At 35.2% G+C, this 21,929-nt stretch overlaps 1 protein-coding gene across 3 annotated transcripts in view; it reads left to right on the top strand.

Annotated features, from left to right (window-relative positions):
• The window catches only part of LRRC49 (leucine rich repeat containing 49), a 49,446-nt gene extending 29,662 nt beyond the window's left edge, over positions 1–19,784 (top strand). For 2 of the 3 annotated variants that reach the window (XM_027802762.2, XM_027802763.2), the window contains exons 5-11: positions 1,871–1,954; positions 6,615–6,766; positions 9,457–9,694; positions 10,993–11,178; positions 15,230–15,339; positions 16,011–16,164; positions 18,531–19,781. In XM_027802762.2, coding sequence (XP_027658563.1) covers positions 1,871–1,954; positions 6,615–6,766; positions 9,457–9,694; positions 10,993–11,178; positions 15,230–15,339; positions 16,011–16,164; positions 18,531–18,737 — 1,131 coding nt within the window. In that variant the 3' untranslated portion in view covers positions 18,738–19,781. Of the gene's footprint in view, positions 1–1,870; positions 1,955–6,614; positions 6,767–9,456; positions 9,695–10,992; positions 11,179–15,229; positions 15,340–16,010; positions 16,165–18,530 lie in introns of all 3 variants that reach the window. The other variant, XM_055716924.1, reaches the window with a different exon arrangement.
• Positions 19,785–21,929: the final 2,145 nt, after the last annotated feature.

Genomic DNA, 21,929 nt, shown 5'->3' with positions numbered 1-21,929 from the left:
CTTTGGCATTATTAATTATGCATTCATATATGTGGCATGTTACCTGCATGGGGTTTATTTCATGATTTTCACAGCATCACCCTGAGCCCTCCCATTCAGGTATTAGGGTTTCATTGTGTGGTATTTTGTTGTATTGGGATCTAGAAGGCCTTCTGTATCTGTATGTGATTTTATTTAATTTATTGTTGAGCCTCCTTTATCATGGACTCGTGATCTCTTGAGGTCCCTTCTAATCTGGATTATTTTGTAATTCTATGACGCTGGCCCTTTGGTAATACCCTGTGTAGGACGAACTGAAAGCCCAGTAGCAGAGGAAGCTGCCAACAAAACTTCACCCTCAAAAGGCCAGAAGTTGCTTTCAGAACAAAACACCCACCCCACCCCCGCAAAAAAACCCCAACCAACAACCAAAAAGTGTTAGGCTTTCCAATTAGCATTCCAGGGAAATTCTTGTATACACTTGGGGTAGAGGAGGCTTACCCTATCCAAAGCCTCATGCTTTAATCTGCATTAAGGTATTCCTCTTGTTTTAATATATGCTTATTAAATGAAAGTTGCAGAGGAACAATTTGGAAGTTTGTTGTTCAATCCCCTTTCAGATTAATGTCAAAAGCCATGGTATGTCAGTAGATTTCAGGGAGGCTGTACACAGATAAGAGGAAATCTTATGTGAGCCTAACTTCATATGCTTTGGAAATAATTTTCTTAAAAATGTAACAGCAATCCTAAGTGTGAAGTTTCTGTGTTATTTCTCTTCCAGTAAGCCTTCACCCATGTGCTTAGGAGTTCTTAATTCTCTGAACACAGCATGTTTTATTTATGCAGAAATTTTGACATATCAGTAGGTCTTCATGGTTGGTGGTGCTTTCTGTTCACTGCTGTTTGTTAATTTTCTTTACACACAACTTTCTGGAAAGTGAAAGTGAAAAGGTTGGGACAGGAGCTTTCTATTTTGAGGGAAATCAAAACACTTTCCCTACGTTCTGGGAAGATACTTTAATAGAAACACCCAAATGGCATGTGAAGTAAATCAAAATAAGTTAAAAGTATGCTTCCCAAATATTTGTGTTGGAAGAACTCTTTTTACTTCATAGTGAACATTTCTTTTGTTACTTGGAAAATATATGTTCTAAAAATACCGTGCTGTGAGAATGTTTAGACTTCTGTAAATAGGGCGCATTCAACCTAATATGGGTGTATTGCAATATTAAAGTGCTGTACCAGGAAAATTAAGCATCTTCACTTACATGACTTCCATTATTTAAGAATCAATGCTTTCTTCTTGCAACTTCTTCTTGAATAGGTAATAATATTGATGAGAAATAACGTTAATGTAGGATACTTACCTTTGAAAATATTCTTTTCTTCCTAAGTTCTGTAGGAGATGGAAAAAAGTCGGTCCCTGGACACAATTTATAATGCTAAAAATCAATCTCTAGATTATGATTTGAGCATAAATAGGGTTCAGCTTGTTCACTCTGTCTTTCCTTACCAGAAAAATCCAACTAATTGTAAAAACCCCTACGAAGATACAATGCACTGTTATATTTAACATATATTTATATATTCTTTTTCACTGTCATACTCACTGTATGCTTTATACTTTTCCAAAGACCTTTACAAATACTAGTTTTAGTAGCTTTATTTTCACTATTTGTATCCAAGTAGATTTTTTCTGTATTTCCTGATTTATTTATAATTACAAATTTTATTTTAAATATTTAGAAACATTGAAATGTTAAAATTATTGAAATGAAATTGTTTATTTCAAATACCAACACAAAAAAATACTGATAATTTTTTAGTAACGCTGTTCAGAACCTGATTACTTTCTCCTTTTCTGAAGTTGTTTTTTCTTTTATTCATCCAGGAAGAAGAGAGACGTATGGCATCTGTTGCAGCAAGGAAAGAGGAAGAAAGGAAGCGTGAAAGCCATAAACAGACCTTGCTAAAGGTATTTTGTGTGGTAGTTTGAAGCCTACTGTAAACCAATTTACATAGCCCAGTATGCCTCAATTTTTTTTTTTTTTTACCGCTTAAACAGTGCACTCCACAATTGAAACTCTTAGTCAACGACTCAAGATACACTTTAGAAAAAAATCCCAGTTGAATACATGATTGTGATGTATGTGAAAGGATGGCCAACTTAATTTTCACAAATCCAGACATGAAGTAAATCCAGGGTAAAGGAAAGGACTTTTCAGTGATTTCAAATTCCTTGAACTTGGTCTCCCCCATTTCATGTGAGTGCTCCAACTTCTGCCATGCAGGGTGTTCTGAAGTAGTTTTTCCTTCATTCTTTCCTGTTGAGGTCCTTGCTTTCTGTAGAAAAAGTTAAGCAGCCATCAGAGCAGCAGCTAGACTCCAGCTGCCGTCTTTTTCAGAAGAACGCTTATCTACGGGACCACCTGGCCTGGTTAGGGCTTGTGTACGTGACATGGAATACTCCTACCAGGGGAGACTGAGGTGCACTCTGGAGTACTTTTATGGGGCTGTGACCTATAATAGGAGACAAAAGTTCAAGGATCTAAGAGTCTGCATTCCATTTTTTTAAATGGAATAAAAAAAAAACCCAACAAACAAGAACCTAAATATATGAACGGGGGGGGGGGGGGAAATAATTTAATGTTTAATGCCAAAAAATATATTTTGATTTCCTAGTTATTTTTATGCATTTGTAATTTTGACTTACTGTTTTAAAAACCACCCACAATATAACAAAAAAGGCTTAGATACAGTCGTGGTTTTTTTTTTTTCTTAAGCAGCACTGTGTGTGGTGTGTGTGTTGGTTTTTTTTGATTGTGGAGTTGGTTTTTTTTCTTTCTGTGTGTGTGTCCCCAAGATACTGATGTATTTAAAGTCTTTAGGTTTTCAGTTTTGGTGCCTATTCTTAGTAACATAAAGAAATGGGAAATTAGTAAGTGATATTCACACATAATGTTACTTTATACTGCTGAAAAGCTAACTCTGTCTCTGGACTAGAAAAAAAGTAGGTGTTTATTTGAAGTTCATGTTCTTAACTGTAACTTAAACATTGATGTAATATTTCCTTGTAGCAGAGGGTTTGTTTGTCTTGATGGCCTAGATTTCTCAGTGCATTTTGCTAGTGGAAACTTCCCTTAGAAGAGAGAAAATAAATTTTTAATGTATCATGCGGTTATTATTCAACTTTCAACATTAAATTGTAGATTTTTTTAAAGTAGTTGAGGTAACTTTATCTTAAAGTTACATGGTAAAACAGCCAATTATCAACATCTTTTGCATGATTTCAGGATTTTTTATTTTTTCCTTTGAAAATGTGTGTTATGATTCTGGTTTCTTTTTTCCTATTACACACAACTGAATTGAAAGGAACAAATCTGCTCATGGATACAATGTCCAATGGAAAAAAAATTGCAAACTGTAGGATTTTCTTCATAGTTGAATTTGAAGAAAATATTTAGAGAGCTATATCCTGCAATTTTTGCTGTTGTCACTTTCCTCCAAACTTCCTTAAACTGTATGCAATGTAAACGAAATTATAAGCACTCATTCAGTAGTAAACAATGGCTGTTTTCCTGTACTCACTGCATCGGAGAAATCAATTTCAGCAATGTCATCTCTTCTTTCTCCCTTGCTGATACATACTTGCCTGCCCTAACAACGGAGTTTCTTCATCTCTCTTTTTCCAGACTTATTTTTTTACTGCTTAAAACCCACTCCTCTGGGAAAGCTTGGGATGTACTTTGAAATGTACAGAGAATGTAATTCCTTTCCAACAGAGGCTGAACTTAATTACTGGAAGGAGAAATAGTTACTGCTAGCAGAATCTTCACACTTCTAGAATTTGCTTTCTGTAAAATTAATTCTTGGAAGTTTTCAGAGGCTCTGTGGGAATCCAGCAGCCCACAGCTGAGGGCCAACAAAGCAGTAGAGCTGTGTGGTAGCTGAGGTTATGAGGAGACCCTCACCTTCCAGAACAAACAGAATTTTCTAAATGTGATGGGAAGAAACTGCTGACTATTTTAGGTTCCTCTACTTTCTGTGATATGGAGATCAGTCATCGCTGAAGTCTATGTGTAAACGTTGGGTACATAGTGTTCTCTAACCAGATAACATCATAATGCTTTGGGCAAATTGGATGGGGAGTAGTTTTGAGCTCTTTACAATGGAAAAACTTTCAGAAGAAAATTTTAAAAGTAGTTCCCATGTACTTTCAGTGTCAGTAACAGACAACTACGGACATAATTTTTATGAACATTTGAAGTCTAGTAGATCTACCTCTGCATTATCAGTCATTGAAACAGATCACAGTGTTTACTCTGAGTATAAGAGCTGCAAGCATGAGGGATTTGTGTGTAGGTATTAAATGTTTTACTGTGAAACGTTTATATGCAGTTGCTCTTTATTCTGAAGGAAATACACAGGCTCCACAGATTTGCAGTCACAGATGATGAAATGCTTGCTGCTTTTGTTGATATACTTTCTGTTTTTCAAAGAAATATTCGTTTGTACTGCTTTATACTTCACATCTCCAACACTTGAGCACTGTGAGGGACTTTCTCAGTGAATGACACTGGTGATATCCACAACTTGCCTACTGTGAAAGAAATTACCTAAAAATATGATGGTAACAGTCACATGTTACTTTTATAGATTAAACCTAGAAGATAGTGAGTAAAGATTAAACTAAATGTATCAAAAATGTTCATTTCAAACTGTAAAATTAGGTGCTCCCTGATCCCCTGCCTTTCTCCGTAGGCATATAAAATAGTGGGGTTTTTTTCTGTTTGAAAAAAGGCGCTATAATAAAACTTTGTGGTTTGTGTTGATTTTTTTTTTTTTTTCCCAGCCATAGAGCCTGTCTTAGAACAGAAACGTAAATGTCAATTTTAAAACAAATAAAGCCTTTCTAACCTTCAGGAGTTTTGGTACAGCCTTCTAAATCCTAATCAGTATTTTGTTGTTTTCTTTTTTAGGCTGATATTAATCAGCATAACAAAATAGTCTAAAGGAGACAGGAACTAATGTAATCATATTTAAAAGTATGATATTAGGCTTTTAACAGTGGTAAGAAATTGATAAAGGTGATTAACTTATGCTCTAAGGAAATAATTGTTAGCAGGGATTTACCTTCCCTGAAATTATTTTAGACCCAATTTGAGAGTTTAGACCCAATTTGCAACTTAAAACTAGCAAGTACTTGCTGTTTCAATCCAAAATTCCATGGCAATGAAGTAGAATATTCATTAGTACATCTGAAAAGTATGCATCTTTTATACTTCCCCTGTTTATGGGTAAAATCAGTGACAAGTGCACAGGCTGCCTACCAACTGGTATTTGTGCTACGTAGGGCAAATTCCTGATTGCCTTCCTCCCCCCCTTCTAAAATATGAGATTGGTAGCTTGTACTAATGTTCTGAAGTATATGAGAGGAGTTAGAGATTTCTTAGAATATTGTGGGTTTTTATTACTTTCTAAGAGTGGGAAGCTTTAAATTAAGGTGGTTACTTTGTATGGGTGTGAAAGCTGCATTTCTAACAGCAGCATCGATTTAGAGTATGATATTATAACTAAGAAATTATTGGCTTTGACTGATACGTTGTTTTCTTCATGTATTGTGGATGTGAATTTATTTTATGCTAAGCTTCTCTATAAGATTTTCCTTTCAAATTCTAAGTCACTGTTCAAGTTCCATTGAGAGTAGTGTAACGGTGAGAGAGCTGACCCCCAGAGAGTTAGGTCTGGTTCAGAGAAACCAAATGAAGTGACACTAATGATGAATTTACCCTTTGATGTTATTACCCTTTGGTGTGCAGCTTTCATCTGATGCGAATTCAGCCACCGGTCCACGAGCTCCTAGAAAACACCTGTTTTTTTAACCTTTTAAAGTATTCTAAATTGGATCTATTAAATCACATATATCTATATGATATCATAGAATAATAAGCAATATATAGAATTGTAAGGTAATTGATGTGACCTGCATGACTACACAAGAACAAGTACCTAATAGACTTTTGAAATACTGGCTCATTGACAAGGCTCGTCTAGAATATAAATACTACTTTTAAAAGAACTGTAACAAAATGTTTGAACTTAGATCTGTTGTAGTCCTTGTATCCATACCAAAGTTAATTTCATTTTTTGCTTTCATAAACCTGACTTTCCATTTTTCAGAAGGTAATTTTTTTTCCCCCATGCAGGGTATGTTGTTGCAATTACCGCTGAGACTTACAGCAGTTGCAGAACTGACTTAGCTTAAGTGCTAGGGTCTCTGTAGCAGCGTGGAGGAAAGTATGAGCAGTCTGCCCTGTTCTGTGAGAGCAGTATTACAAGCAGCTCCAGACCATCAAAATGAGACATCTGGAGTTATCCAAACTAAACAGTTTAACTTTATTCTTTCATAAGTTGTGGATTTAATTTGTTAGCTTTCATGTTTCTGCTATTGCCTATTTTGTGAAGTCATTGTTTGCTGGCAGTTATGCAAAACAGCATTGATTTTAATGCATAACCACCAACCAGAACTATCATTTCTTCAATTTAAAATGTTTAAAGTGGCATATTTCTTTCAGAGCAAACGAGTGTGTTGATCCTGCTCTGTCATAACTTATAACTTTTTTATCTTGTTTCAGGAAAAGAAACGGTTAACAATTTGTAATATTGCTCGTCAATGGGAGGTACAGCAGAATCGAATAGCTCTTGTGGCTTCTTTAAACCAAGATAAAGATAACGAGCCCTGTCAGATCAATGGCAGTGCTGCATATGTATTTCCTGAAGAAAGCAGGTATTTTATTGGGTAATACTTCTTGTTCGTGTCTAATATTCCAGGTTACTACTTCTCACCTCTGACGTCTCACTGTATTTCATTATCAGCAGTAATATATCCAAAGCAATCCAGAAAAGGTGTTTTACTTGGTGATTAAACCTGTTGGCCATTAGTAATAAGTAACATATATTAGATAAGTAATATAACAGTAACTCATTGACTAAAAAAGCACAAGCTAATTATGTGATTTTGCTAAATAAGGGAGGATTTCATGTTTGAAAGGAATGTTTAATATGAATTTTGACCCTTCTTCAGGCTGTTCATTTCCTTGACAGCTTAGATTGTTGCCCTCCATCAAAATGAATGAAATAAGGATGTATGAGCACTGCAAACATTTGTAACCTCATTGTGTATCAAGAGGTTTCATAAACTGAGTATTGAATTCCTGTTCTTAATTTGAACAGCAGTGTATCTTATTGGATGGCTTTTATACCAGTGTTATTTTAACAATAGCAGTTCTTTGACTTAGTTTTATTTCTAAGATGATTTTTGTATTGTTGGTTTATAAATGTAGTTATATTGTGATACTTTGTGGCTTGCTTATTTGCATCTAAAAGGCGGCCATCTGCCATTCTATATAATTAAAAAACCCAATGCAGAAATTAATGAACAATGTGTGCTTTGGATTGGCTAAACCCAAACTAGCACACTTTCAACCGTGGCTAGCTCAGGCAAAAGGCTGAAAAAATGTTCTGCACAAATTCAATGGCAAGTACAGCTCTCTGCTGTGCCTGATCAATACTGGAAATGTCAGGTATGGACAGAAAGTCTTTGCCTCTCCCGAGCAGAGCCCATGTGAGTTTGAGTTTTTCTGGTGTTGGCTAGACTTGGGTTTTATCTCCAGTTGAGTGCTGCATCTTGTGAAACATTTTTTTTTCCTTAGCGTTTTTAAATTGCTGTAGTCGTTTCTGTTCTTGTGCTTCCAAAGCTATCCTCCGAACAGATGTTTAGCCACTGCTTTCTTGCCGCCTTGGTTTCTTCACAACTTAATTCAGTGTTAGTAATCATCCCTGTGACCAAGTCAATGTAATTAGGTAGCTTGAGCATTGTCCTGTTAATGAACAGATTCTCATTGCTGGAGAATTAATGCTTTTAAGTAACATACTAAGACTTTTTCTATGGAGCTGTGGGAAAAATCTTGCTGTAATGCCATCTCTGCTTATGCTGGATACAGTGACTAAAGTTGCTGTATTCCTTGCAGTTTCCTGACCACAAATGTTAGGATTCTTTTGTCAGATCTACAGTAATAAAACATGATGAATAAAGTCTGTTTCCATGTTCTTGTGGAAGTTTTTCTAAGATTTGTAGACTACATGCTAGAAATCAAAGTGGTTACTTTAATGAAGTACCAAATTTCCACCCTCCTGAGATGTTAATGCATATAACTGTCCTTTTTTTGCATATGTTGTAATTCTCTTATGCAAATTGCAGTGCATGTAGTTTTCTGAATTAGAGACTTAGGTTTGGAATTTTTCTCTTTCATGGCTGGTCAGAGAAATGAAGTCCAGTAGTGGTCTTTATCACCAATTAATGCTAGTTTAAAAAGATTAATGACAATGTGGCTGTATGTGTTAGAATTAAGAAGCTGTAGATAACACAGACATTTTTTGCCTTGAAGTCTTGTTGCTTTTTAAACCCCTCTAAGTTAAAATTGATATTGATCTACTACTCTGTTATATAATAGCGAAGAATTTCAGAAGATATTTTCAAGATGAGTAACTAAGCAATAAAATGGCAGGTGCAATTCAGCATAGAAAGTAATTGCAGCTTCACATATAAAGTGATGGGCTCTCAACATTTCCAGTGAAAAGTGAAATCTCAGAAAACATCAGTCAAGTGATCACTAGTAGTCAAAAAAAGCAAAATACATTAAAAATACTAGGAAGTTAGTAAATAATAAAATAGTAAAAATTATTACGCAGTTTTCTAAACCTGTGGCTTGCGCTCATCTTGAATTCTCTGTGCACTGCAGGTCCAGTCAGCTGAATGTTTCATCTTGGAAGTAAGACACAAAGACATGAGAGTTAGAATAGCTGGATTACTGCTTAATTTTAAAATCGATCTTGTGAATTGGAAAGCTTACATGTTTTTAAGGAAATAATGTATTCATCCCTATTAATTAAGGATTAAACAAGGATAATAAATCATAAGATTATTCTAATCTCTAATCAGAATAATGAATACCGATATCCTGATGAAATAATGTGACATATGGGTTTGAGGAAGGAGTGGTACTCTTGTTCACGAATAAAAGTAACTGTTCAGTAGTGTGAATCACATTATCCTGGATTGGTTTTAACAGCTGTCTGTTCTTAAAGCGATTACTTATGACATAACTTTTACGTTTCATATAGCAAACATAATGTAAAGATGACTTTTCTTGAATAAATACATTGTTCGAAGTTGTTTTCAGATCTCTAAAGCAACACAAAATATATTAAGCTTTTGCAATGTTACTTGACGAAAAGAGGATTTTCCAGCCCTTAATATTTTTGAACCAGATTGGGTATTGCAAATGAATGAATACTGAGAAATGCAATCATGTTTGACAGTTGCATTTTTTTAAAGTGAAAGGACTGTCATTCAATAGAATGATGTTACTATCTCAAAATAATCTCATTATATCGCTGCATTTTTATTTCCTCCAGGTCTCTGGATACAATATTGAGCAGTGCAGTACAAGGCTTGTCTGTTCTTGAGTCTCATTTAGTGGAAGTGGAAGGAGACACCCTTTGCTTGTATGGTGCTGGAGCACTAGAGTGCCTGGATCGAAACTGGAGTGTTCAAACAGCTGGAATTATTGTCACAGTCCAATTTATGTTCATAGAGTTTGATGAAATAGTTCAAGTGTTAACAAAACTGAAGACAAAATTTCCTAATTCTGTGGTAAGAATGCCTCAGATTTGACCTGTGTGAACGGCTATGGAGTACGTGTTCTCCAACAGAACTTTAATTTGCCATAGTCACCCTTGAGTGCTTTCGTATCAGTAGATATGTTTGTGAATTACGTATTTGCTTGGTGTTATGCTATAATGCTGATTTTAACTTGCTACTTCTTAAAAATGCACTTTAATTTAGATTCTCACACAGGATTTTCACACTGGTTATTATTTATCTCTGTTCCTTTCACTTAGCTGATTATTTTTTGCAAAACTGATGTGTAAATTATAGTACTGCTATTCTACAATATTTTTATGGATCCATTGTATCAGGAGACTTTCATTTGTGTTGTGAATTCAAAGATCAAATAGCTCATAGGAGAAAAAGAGAGAGATAAAAAATCAAAGGGAATAGCTAGCTAAACCAGTACAGCTCTTGAAATTCCTCAGTTCTTGATGGAGCAAAACTACATAAATGAGGTGTCCCTGTAGTAGTACTTTTTTTTTTTTTTTTCCCTTGGACATTTAAATCAGTCATTTGGAAGCAAATAGTGATACCATACATAAAGTGACTTGTTACTCAGATGATATGCCTCTTGAGCTCTGGGCTTCTTAAGATTTTTAGCTGAACGGAACTTAATGGTTTCATTGGAATATGTAACTTTCTGGGGAACTTAAGACAAATGTATCTACCTCAGTGAAACAGTTGTTTCATTGTGAGGGGAAAGCTTTGAGGGGGATACCAGAATCTCAGATAAATTTTTATCTTCACCATCAGTTTTTTCTCCTTCACCTTCCCCCAGTAATGTTACTGTGCAGCCAAATATACCGTGCTCACAGCAGGAGCACCAGGATAGGGCAGGGTTCAAAGAAACAGCAGGGTATGACTTAATGCCAGACTGCTATGGCTGAAAAAGCAGAATATTTAAAAACTTATTTTGTACTTACTCTTATGTGGCAGATGTTGCAGTTGCTTTACTTGCAGAATTAAAATGAATATTGGTCAAGTAGTATCACTGCTTTTTGTAACACTGAAAATATTAGTACTATTACTATAGGGTTTATAAATTGCCTAGGGACTTGTAACATTGACATTCCTAAATATATGTAATACGCCAATTGGTGGATACATTGATGTGTTTTGCCAGGAAGACTTCAAATGAGGTGAGCTCAGTTGCTTCATCAGATCTAAAGGCTTGTTTGTTGGAGTTTGAAAACTGTTTGAGTGGCACAGAACAGGAATCTTTGTGCTCACACTTTGTTTCTGTATTTAATTTATTGTGGTTTGACTTCTCTTTTTTTCAGCACCTGAAGTTTAAGGAGACAAATCTTGTGACACTGCAGCAATTCAATGCATTAGCTCAGCTGCATCACATTGAACAGTTGACAGTTGATCCTCAGGGAAATCCAGTTGTCAACTTCACTCTGTGGAAATACTATGTTCTGTTTAGACTGAACCATTTTAATTTACAGAAGATAAATGGAGTAAAGGTAGGACAGTGTTTCTTCCTTCTTACTGTTAGTCTTGCAAGATAAAGTAGCGTTGTTCTTAAAAAGGCAGATGAATTGCTAATAAAATGAGCAGAACCCTGTTAGTACCCTTTCAGTATTGGGGGGAAAAGTTTTTTTAAGTACACTTCAAGATATAATTTCTTGTGCTGTGCATTTAAGTCCAACTGTACTGTGTTACTGTAGGCGAAGGTGGTAAGATTCTTAGTTGCCATTAGAATGTTGTGTTATCTCAGATGTTTGCAATTGGAAATGACAGTCTAAATCTGTACCTCAGTGTTTGAGGTTTACAGGAAGGGAAGACTTTATTTAATTTTTTTTTCTTTCTTTAGAAACACATGCAGAAATAATAATGAAGAACCGCGTGATTTTACTTGATTTAAAGAAGCATTTTATTATGTTCAAAGCAATCACAGTGTTGACACTGAATACTTTTGCAAAAATGTGCGTTTGACAAACTGTTTAGTAGTTTACAGTATATGATTATATTTTTCAGTGTAACAAAATATATCTAAACTAACATTTTCTTCTTTAAGCCTATCACAAGAAAAAGTCTGTCAAATAGCAAGCCTGAAAAAAAATAATCTATGTGCAAGATTGTTAGTGTGTGGTTTTTTGTTGGGTGTGTGTTTTATGTTTAAATAAATAGAACATTAGGATGCTAATTTGCTATTCTTTGTATTTTCCTTTATGCCAATTGAAAGTAAATTTATTCAAGCATAAAAAATAACTATTTTATGCTTGGGCTTTGATTGTAAACAGGGGGAGAACAGTTACGGTGTAATATGATATTTGTGCAATTTCAAATGCTAATTTAAGTTTATGTGGTGTTATGGAAGTTAATTAGAGCAAAAAATAATACATAGTTTCAATGTTTAGATCTGGTATTTTAATTTGGTCATTGTATGTTATGGATTAGGTTTTTTACTTGTTATCTGATAAAGACATAGTATAAATGTTGTGGTTTACTTGGGTTTAGTTCTGTAAAACATGAATTAGTTGCACAGAAGAGCAGGAATTGGTTTAAGACCTTACCTGAACTAACTGTGAGAGAGAGGATGAGGAAAGATGAAAGATAAAGGCCAATATGACTCACTCTAACAGCACAGTATCTTTAAAAGAAAAAAAAAAGTGATAGTCGGGAATCTCATGAGAACTTTAAAATAACCTTGAATTTACTAATTTACAAAAAATGCCCATCAAAGTCGATAGTAAAAAAAAAAAAAAAAATAGTTGAATGTGGGTGTAAAGTTGTTCGTTTGTTTTTTTACTGCTACATATTTTCAAAATCAACAGTAGTGAGTCAAAATAAAAGACTAAATAGAAGACTGATCTCACCTGTGGTCTTCATGGAGAAAGAAAGAAAAAAGAAGAAAATAACACAATTATTTAAGTAGACTTTTTTTTACAGTCTCTGTCTTTGGAGGAAAGCTTTGAATTTAATAGTACTTGGGGGTGAATTTAGTAAATGGATTTACATGTAGCACAGCATGCTTTTTATGTAGGACATATATCAAATCTTAAATACGTATGGCTGGAGAACACTTTTGTCCTCAACAAACTTTTTCAGCCAGACCACTTATGAAGATGTGCACACAGAAATTTTTTTCTGGTGTCATTAATAATTTGAAAACTGTCATAGTCAAGCAGAAGAGAGAGATGAAATCTGATAGCTGCTTTTCCTTAGTCTACAACACAAATCATGGTATCCAGCTTTGCAGATGTGTGTTAACTTTTCTTTTAAAATCAATAACAGAAAATCCTCTTTCAATGTAAATACAACACCCTGAAGTGTGCTCTCGGACCTTAGATCTTAGAACTAAATAAGAACCTTAGAACTAAGTAAGTTTCACACAATGGAAAGGGAAATGTGCATAATCTGCTATTCTGATTATCATTTGCTTGCAAAGTTTGTGAATGCTATTGTGTTGCCAGCTCTGAGGTATGTATAGTTGGGGAGTAAAAGCAATACATAGTAACTGAATTAACTAAATAAATTATGTAACTCTAGCACTTTTCAACTTTTTTTTTTTTTAAAAAAAAAAAAGAAGAAAAAATAAGAAGCATAAGGAAGCTTCTGTTTTTCTCTCCACCCTCCCCCTTTTATGCCAGTTATGTTCCAGGCTGGAAGCTGAGTGTTAGTCTCCCCCTAACAATGATTTTGTTCCCTTGACAGACTGTTACATTTACTAGCTGAAGAATCAAATTCTCTTCACTGAGATACTACGACTGGGGAAAACATAAAAGAGTGTAATCTCGGATTAATTAAGAGTTGACAAGGTTTGAAGTTACTAAACTCTACAGAATGTTTCACACCAAGTGTTATGGCATACAATATAGCAGGTGTATCACGGTTACTGAGTCGGTGCCTGTTTTCTGTACTTGGCAAGAAGCAGGCATAATAGACTTTACATTTATGTGATATTACCGTTATAATCTTTTTGTGATTAATGGAGCAAACAGTGTACTGGAATAAGATGGTAAACATGAGTTTCTGTGAACTAGAGTGTATTCAGCATTGTTGTCTCTGTTGACCGGGTCCTTATGCTTCTCTTAACATAAATAAATAAATTAAAATCACTTATTTCTCCAGCAGGCATTTCTGCTGGCAATGGTCTTTGTTTCCCTAGCTGCCTTCTGTGCTCTTTCTTTTAGACCTTGCTTCTATTAACAGACTGTTTAGTGAGGTCATCTACTCTTAAGCTACAAAGTAAGACTTACTTAATTTTAGCTGAAAATGAGCACTTCTAAACACTTGGAAAATGGAGTTGATTTCACATTTCAGCTTTCCTGACCTATGTTTTCTCTGGTGAATTTCTCCCTGCATTATGCTGTTGCAGTACACTTTAGGCAAGGCTAGATTGTACAGCGAATTAAACAAGAACGTAATTAAATTACATTAAGCTGGATCAGAAGTCCATTTTACTCCAATGTTTGAATAATAGAGAACACAAAAATTGTCTGGAAGTACTTTGTAAATATTGTGAGTATTGAAGTTTATTTAATAACGGGTTGCTTTCCAAAAATGTTATAAGATGAACGGAAATTAAATTTGATCCAGAAGTTAAGAAGTCACTGAGTGAATTTCATAGTCCTGTGTTATCCAGGTCAGATTTAGATGATCATAAAGATTTCTTCTGCACTCACTGGAAAGCCAGAAGTCTAGAAACTGTGCCAAACAAACTTTTGGCAGTTGAAGTCAGTTCATAGTCTGGCCATCAGGGCAGAAGAAACTACAAGGCATGGTCTTCAGAGGTTATGAGCCAAGACAAACAAAAGACAATAACAAAAACTACCAGAAAATAAACCTTTTCCACCTGTTTTATGCAAAATTGAGATGTGTAAAATTAATCCTGAAAAGTTTTCAACCATTGAAGATTAGTTTAGAGAGACATCTGTAACTGAACGTTGACACAACAGTATGGATGGTATTTAGAGAAGTGTAATGGAGGAATGCTATTTTGTGGGTTGTAAAATGCAGAGAAAATACTTTTTTTAATTTTGTTTTTGTTTTTCTGTAAAACCTGTCTTTTATAGAAAGCCTTCTCTATGATGCTGCCAAACTAAGGGAGACCGTAACTTAACTTTTCACATGGGGGTACCCAGAATCTTTTCATTTCTCCAGCATAACTTGATCAGAAATTTTCCGGTAGACCTTTTGTAAGTGCCTGCAGTATGGAGCAGATTTAATAAGTCTGGCCTTCAGACACTCTGTGTAAGAAGTCATTATAAAATTCCTTGTTTCGTGAAGACTATCATGAAGCACAGGGTAGGATGTGTATACATTATAAAGTTTCCAGAATTACAGGAAGTAAAACAAGCACCAGTACCTCATTTGGTTTCTTTTAAAGTACATTTTAAGTGCCAGTAAAAGCAAACCTATGTTTTGAAGATATGTCTGGAACAGAGCTGTATGCAGTGTTCTGCATAACAAATTTCAGTTAATTCTCAATGTGCATATGTAATGAAATACGAATGTGCCAGTTTTGACTTTTTCCTTTTTTTCTTCCCCTTCCCCCCACTTCCCTCACAGGTTACTGAAAATGATATTGTCATGGCAGAGAGGCTCTTCGGCGTTCTGGCGTACGTGGCATCTTCTGAGCTGCCACATTATCGCATGCTTTCATTATTTGGAGAATCTAGGTAAAATACAATGAATGTATCTGGAATTTGTTCAGAATGTATTGTTTACTTCTTTTGCATGCTGTCATGATGAATTCTTTCTAGGTAAAAAGACAAAAATTTCACAAATAACGTCTTACAAAAGATAGGTTCTCTGCTTATAGCAGAAATATTAGCATCGCCTGCTGTAGCCAGAGGTTTTCATGGAAATTGTATGAAGTCTGCTGAATAAGATTAAAAGGCACATGCGCACAAATGTGCTGCTTGTTTAATTCTCCAGTTGTACTGGTATTGGTGAAGATTTATGGACTTCCATGATGAAGACTGATTATTTTTAGCAGGTATTTTATAGTGGGTGCCTGTAAGAGTTGGTGCTGCAAGAAAAAAGGTGCTTAAAAGAAATATTTTTAGTCATCTATTGATAACATACTTAAAAAAAGTTTACGCTGCAAGACTTCCTATTTAGGAGATGCTATACGATATATGTCAAAGTCAATTGTATAGAGGCAAAGAAACGTAGGAATGTTTAATCATTAAGTAGTTTGAGTAACTTGAGGATGCAATAAACTTGAAAGCTCAAAGTACATGTTCAGAGGGAGAAAAGAAAAAAACCTCCACAATCTCTAGAAACATTTGCACTTTTAAAAAAGTTTCCAATAATTAGAACTGTAAATCTCTCTATCTTTTCACAGGAGGAAGCAATTCCAGTATCTGCTGGAAGGAAAGGGAAAGAAATCTGGGATTGGGAGTGAGGAAAGTAGTGATAACAGAAGAAACGGAGGGGAAAGCACAACTCGAGCAACACTGAATTACATGACAAAGGACTTTCATATGGAAAAGCTTGAAGTAAGTATATCATTACAAAATATTTTCATCCTCTGTTGTATAACCTTAGACTGCTACTCATGGAATTTGTCTATATATCAAGTCTCAGTTGTGCTATTGAGAATGGTGGTTTTAAAATACCGCTGCTTAACATATTTACATGTATGATCAAACATTTCAGCTAACTGATCTTTGCCAAAATACTGGATAATGGTCGGTTTCTGTCTTTAGTGAAGTGGTTCCTGAACAGTGCCACAGTCTCAGAAATACATTCTCATCTGTAGAGGACTGAAGGCAGTGGGCTGATTAGCATTGATAACATGCAGCTGTGGCCTTGCCTCAGAGGCAATGGGTTGATGGACATGGATGATGTGCAGCTGTAGCTCGTTCCTGCTAAGTGGTTAAATAGCCCTGAGGATGGTGGGAGAGGGGCTGGATGGAGGAAGAGCAGTTTGGTCTGGCTTCTGGAGGAAGGAGATACAGCACAGACAGTAGAATCTGACCAATGGTAAAGCCTTGTTGCAGCCTACTAGTTTGATTGTGCTGCAACACTCACCTACAAACCTTATGTTCGTAATGAAATGTACCTGCATTAGTAAAATAAAAGAAGTGAGCACAGTTTTTTAAAAAAAGAATTGCATATGTATATTGCACATGCTAGCATTTTCTAATGGAATTGGAAAATCAGAAAGTATATCCCAAAATGAATTGGTGAAGAACACCCCACAGACAAGACTTGAGAGAGTGCAGGCTGTAGTAATAAAGAGTCGTTTCCTAGCTTTTAAATGAGCTACAGGAAAAAAAATATATAGGGGATGTATTAAGTTTAATTATTAATAAAATTGCAAGCTGTCTTGTTTTGGATAAACACATCAGTCACGCTTGCTTTAGTTTGCATTTCTGATCTGCTAACTCTTTTGCTTGGGCAGGGGGAGGTTGTTCCCAGGGAGAACATGCTTTCAGCCACAATCTCCTTTCTGTGCAATCATCACAAGTTCTAGCTATATGCACCCCACTTCCCCTGCTTGTCCCGTGATTTGCTTTTTCATTATGTGGAAATATATAAATCCTTTAGTGCAAGAAAGTAAATGAAGTTTAGTAAACTTTGAATTTAGTTATTGCATTGTGATCGAGTTGTATCGGATCCACAGCAAAAAAAAAAAAAAAAAAAGATAGTGACTGTGTGTGTGGAGATAAAGAAAACATTTTCTTTTGAAAAGCTGCGGTAGCAGTGCTTAAAACTTTATATGTCACAGTGAGATATTCCTCTTGTCCTTTACCATGGAACAAGCACTATAATAAAATAAGTTTAGTATTCCTACAGCCCGTGAAACACACGCGTTATCTTGTCTTCCTAGCGCAGCAGTTCACACCTTGTCCTTTGTTATAGTGTTATTATGTATGTGGCAGCAGATATTACAGGTTGTCACAAGAGAAGAGTAAGATAAGCAAAAAAGACTGATTCCAGTTCCCCATCAGTAGTAAACTAACATAATAAATGTGATTGAATAAGTTTAATGCTGAAGATGATAGTCTGAGTCATTGATTAATAATCTGTTTTATAGAGGAAACAGCTGGAAAGTATTTTCTCTGCTTTATCACTCATTTAAGAAAACCTATGTTTTGATGGCCTAAAGCATGACCTAACATTTTAACAGTGCCATAAATCAAACTAGTTAGATATTTAGCACCAATATAACTTATTGTTCAAAGCTTATTATGGCATTTTATAGAAACTCTGCAAAATCAGGGATTAATACAGTTAGAGTGACTAAAATGTGGAGCTAGTAGCTGCACAAAGTGCAATTTTATTTATTTTTTTTTTTTTTACAAAAGTTCAGGTTACTTCAGTATCTAATGTACTACATCTTAGGAACTGTGCAGTTGCCAGAGTCCTTCAGGAAACCTGTGGAAAGGATGAATACTGGCATATTTTTTTTGTGACAAGATATTTAGGTTTTGTTAGGACAGGTAAACAAGCATATATTTCCAATTGTTGTACTACAATCATGAAAAGCTGGGAAGGGAAAGAAGGAAGAAAAGTAGTTTAGTGCTTAATGATTTCGTAAATTCTCACAGCTATGTTGGAAGGCACCAAAAATCGTAATGTTGTTAAAAGGTATTTACATGATTACTTAAAAGTGGATTTCACATTAATTAATGAGTATAATATGAATATTATGAATACAGTAAGAATCTGTGGCCACGTTCATAAAAGCCTGAATTAGAACCTGGGTTGTGCAACTCGGGATGAATGTGCAGTGGCCTTTTTGCCTGCTCATTGTGATGTTCTTTAATTCATTAAATTTCTGTGGTGGTTTTATGGATTTGCTATTGTTTAACCTCTTCTTTATCTTACTCAATAATGCAATGGTTCTCCCATGCAGGAAATCAAGGAAAGAAAAACATTTTGCCAGACATACGTTGAGAACTTAGTGAAAGAAGCAGCTGACATCAACATGAAAAATGAGTCGTTGCAGAAGCTCTGGCCTCAAATGTTCATTGAGCTTGTTAGAGATGCAGTGATAGAAATACGCAATAAAAATTCCTACATGAAACTCTGCTTGCAGCGGATCACTGATCAAAAACAGTAGTCAAGGCTTGTTGTCTTGCAAGGTTTTGGTTTCAATATTCTGTGATGTTTTACAAACTTAATACAATAGAATATAAAATTACCATCACTATGGCATACTTCACATGCACACACCCCCAAAGGGATGCCTTTAAATCTTAATTAACTCTTCCAGTTTTGAAATAAAAGTTTACTTGCATACTGCTTTAACAACGCTTCCTTGGCTGAAGTGATGAGGTAGCATAGAAGTAGCTTGGTGATTATCGTGTTTTACTAAATTCTGCTTTGTTTTTATCTGCTACCCTTTCTTCTGTAGTGCTACAGCATTGATTTTTTTAAAGAACAAATTTACACTCTGCTTGCCTTATTTTTTTATTGAACACTTTTCAATTGTCACCTTTTTGACTGTTTGCTGCTGTTTGAAAAAAAATAATAGTAGCCGGGGTTTTTTTAACGAGCAAAAGCTAATAAATTATTTTTACATCCTGAACTGGATGAAGACTTTATTGTTGTTGTTTAATTTGTGAGATCATAGAACACTCTTTCACATCAATGCCATCACAGTGCTCATGATTCAATGTATAATGAGCCTAATTCTGAGCTGAACAAATTGCCTGAACTTGATTTCAAGTGTTTTTCATTAAATTCACTTATATTAGTCTGTATGAATTATAAACAGGTAAAATATGAATTTGAGGTGTACTCAATTAAGCTTTATTTTTTTTCTGTTAAAATGTGTTTATATAATTTCTTTTGTTTCTTGATTACTAAATGATTAATTTTTGAGGTTTGCCAAGGTCAAATGAGCTAAAAATGCATGCATTACATTTGGTAAGGAAACTGATGACTATTATTCAGTTGTAATTAATTCTGTGACTGTGAAAATTTCATATTTGTCAATAAAAACAAATTCTTCACTTTTGCCCTTCACAGATAACATAAAGCACTGTGTACAAAGAAAAGACTTCTTAATGCTGCATGAAGATGAGGCACAACTTGCCCCCAAACTGATCAGCTGTGAATAATGGGTATTAAAACCACATTCCATAGTACAGTAACTCCCACTGTTAACACCTTGCCATCTCCTCCTCAGAAATTGCATTCAGGAATCGTTAGCCAATCTGGCTGGTTCCCGTGGCTAGTGTTCATATGCAGGTAGGAGGTTGTGCCATTTAAACTTAATTTTATGGTTCGATTGTATCTTGACAAAACAATCCAGAACCTTTGTGCATTCTTTTCCTCTGTACAAATTGATGTTATTTTACTTAAGCTCATTTATAAAAGAGAAATATTCATAACAAAAAAAAAAAAGTTCATGGAAGGGTTTTTATGGCTCAAGATGAAGGTTATTTTTTGACATTACCTGGACAAGTCTCTCTTGCAAATGCAGTTTAGTAAATTTCTTCACCCTGAAAATAGCCTTGAATGAGTGGCAGGAGTCCAGTGGTCCGTAGGTGTTTTGGAATATACAGTTGACTTGTATGCAGGTCAAGCTGGTGCATCGAAGTTGTCAGAGAGGATCCATTTTCTGAGCTTGTTACAGGTTAACAATGGCACACATGCTGTTAATTTCCAATTTGGTTTGTGATATGTGATCTTCTAAAGTATGCCTGTAGGTAGTTGCTTTTCAGTCTTTACAGAATTTAATGGAAGTTAAGTCACTTAAAATCTAAGAAAATGTTAAAAGTCCTGAAGAACTGCTCCAGCAGATGATAGAATTTAATAGAAGCAATCGCCCCTCCAGGCTTTTTGAATTGCTTCATGGAATTTATAGTGAAGAATAGTGTGTTTGATAGGATATTTTTTTCTTTCTATTGGAACATTGCATTCGTAAGCTTTATGGTACACTTTATTAAAGGACCAAATTAAGACCCTGCAAAATGTGAGGAAACGAAGAGTTAACGTGACGGAAATAGTCAATATAGAAATGATCATGCAAAAGTTTGGGGTTTTTTTGATTGATCAGTTCCTTTACATCACTTCTGTGCAAAGAGGGTGGTGGAGCAATTCCAGCTTCTGCTTGGGGACAGAAACCTCAGCAGCTGTGTGGAAGTGCAGAACTCTCCTGACGATGTTAGCTGGAGCAGATGGGCCCCTTTTGAATCAGATTCAGCAGCAATAAAAGAGTGGAAAAAAATGTGTTAAGAAGGGTGGATTGGTCTAGAGGAACAGGAAGTTCTCCATGGGAAAATCCAGAGAAAAGCCAGACTTTCTGATACTAAGGCTTTATAAGCATAATCCCGATTGGAAGCTTTAAGGTAGGGTCTTGAAAAACCGAAGTGAAATGAATCAGAGGGTGTTGACTGTGAGTTGTAGAAACGTCTCCTTAAAATGCTCTGTATTCCCAGTGGGCTGTGGATGCTGCCAGTTTGGACTTTTTTCAAGATAGCAGCTGTTTTGTAACAAGATTGCTAAATGGCTGAAGTGAGGGTAGTCAGGGAGCTATTATAAATGAAGAAAAGATTAATGTTGGGCTGCATACGTTCTTTTCACCTAGAACCAGTAGGAACAAAAAACCCTAATAGTTTTTACTAGTTCTTTTTAGGAAACAAGTATATGATGGGCCAAAGTGAAACTAGATCTAAGAGTACATAGGATTTTAAGCAACCAGGTGATCTTAAAATAGTTGGCATGCTATATGTTGTTTATGTGTTTTATCAAGATTATTTGTTAGTTCATAGAGATTTGTAGGATATATTACTTTAGTTGCTGCTTGAGGAGTTTCTGAATACTTAAAAATTTGGAGGCGGTATAAGAAGCAAATTCTTACATGCTCTGAAGCTTCAGTATTACATATATAAATTTTTTGTAGTTACAGGTATACATTGAGGAGTTAAAATAGCCATTGATTTTGAAGCTGGGGACCTTTAAATGCTGCATACAAGTGAATTTTGATACTGTTAATATTTCATTGATATCCCATCCAAAATGGTCTGTTGTAATTCCCTCACATAGCCTGACTTTCTGCACTGGACAGGAGCTATTATTGTGAAAATTCCATATGTTAACTAGAAATAAGGGTTTAAAAGATACTGTTTTGACTTTTAAGGCTTTTGAAAACTGTTTTTTCACTGTTTTTTTGGACTTTTTGTACAGTTTCCTTTTTTTCTGACACAATTTTCCTCTATGTCCAGACAAGGACAGATAATGTTTTATTATTTTCTTTTTTCAGTTTAGCTGTACCCATGCATGAAGCCCCCATTATGCCATGTAG

Source organism: Falco cherrug, chromosome 7 (assembly GCF_023634085.1).
Source record: "Falco cherrug isolate bFalChe1 chromosome 7, bFalChe1.pri, whole genome shotgun sequence".
Taxonomy (NCBI): domain Eukaryota; kingdom Metazoa; phylum Chordata; class Aves; order Falconiformes; family Falconidae; genus Falco; species Falco cherrug.
Note: the sequence above shows the minus strand (reverse complement) of the source record. Positions and strands in the feature narration are given on the sequence as shown.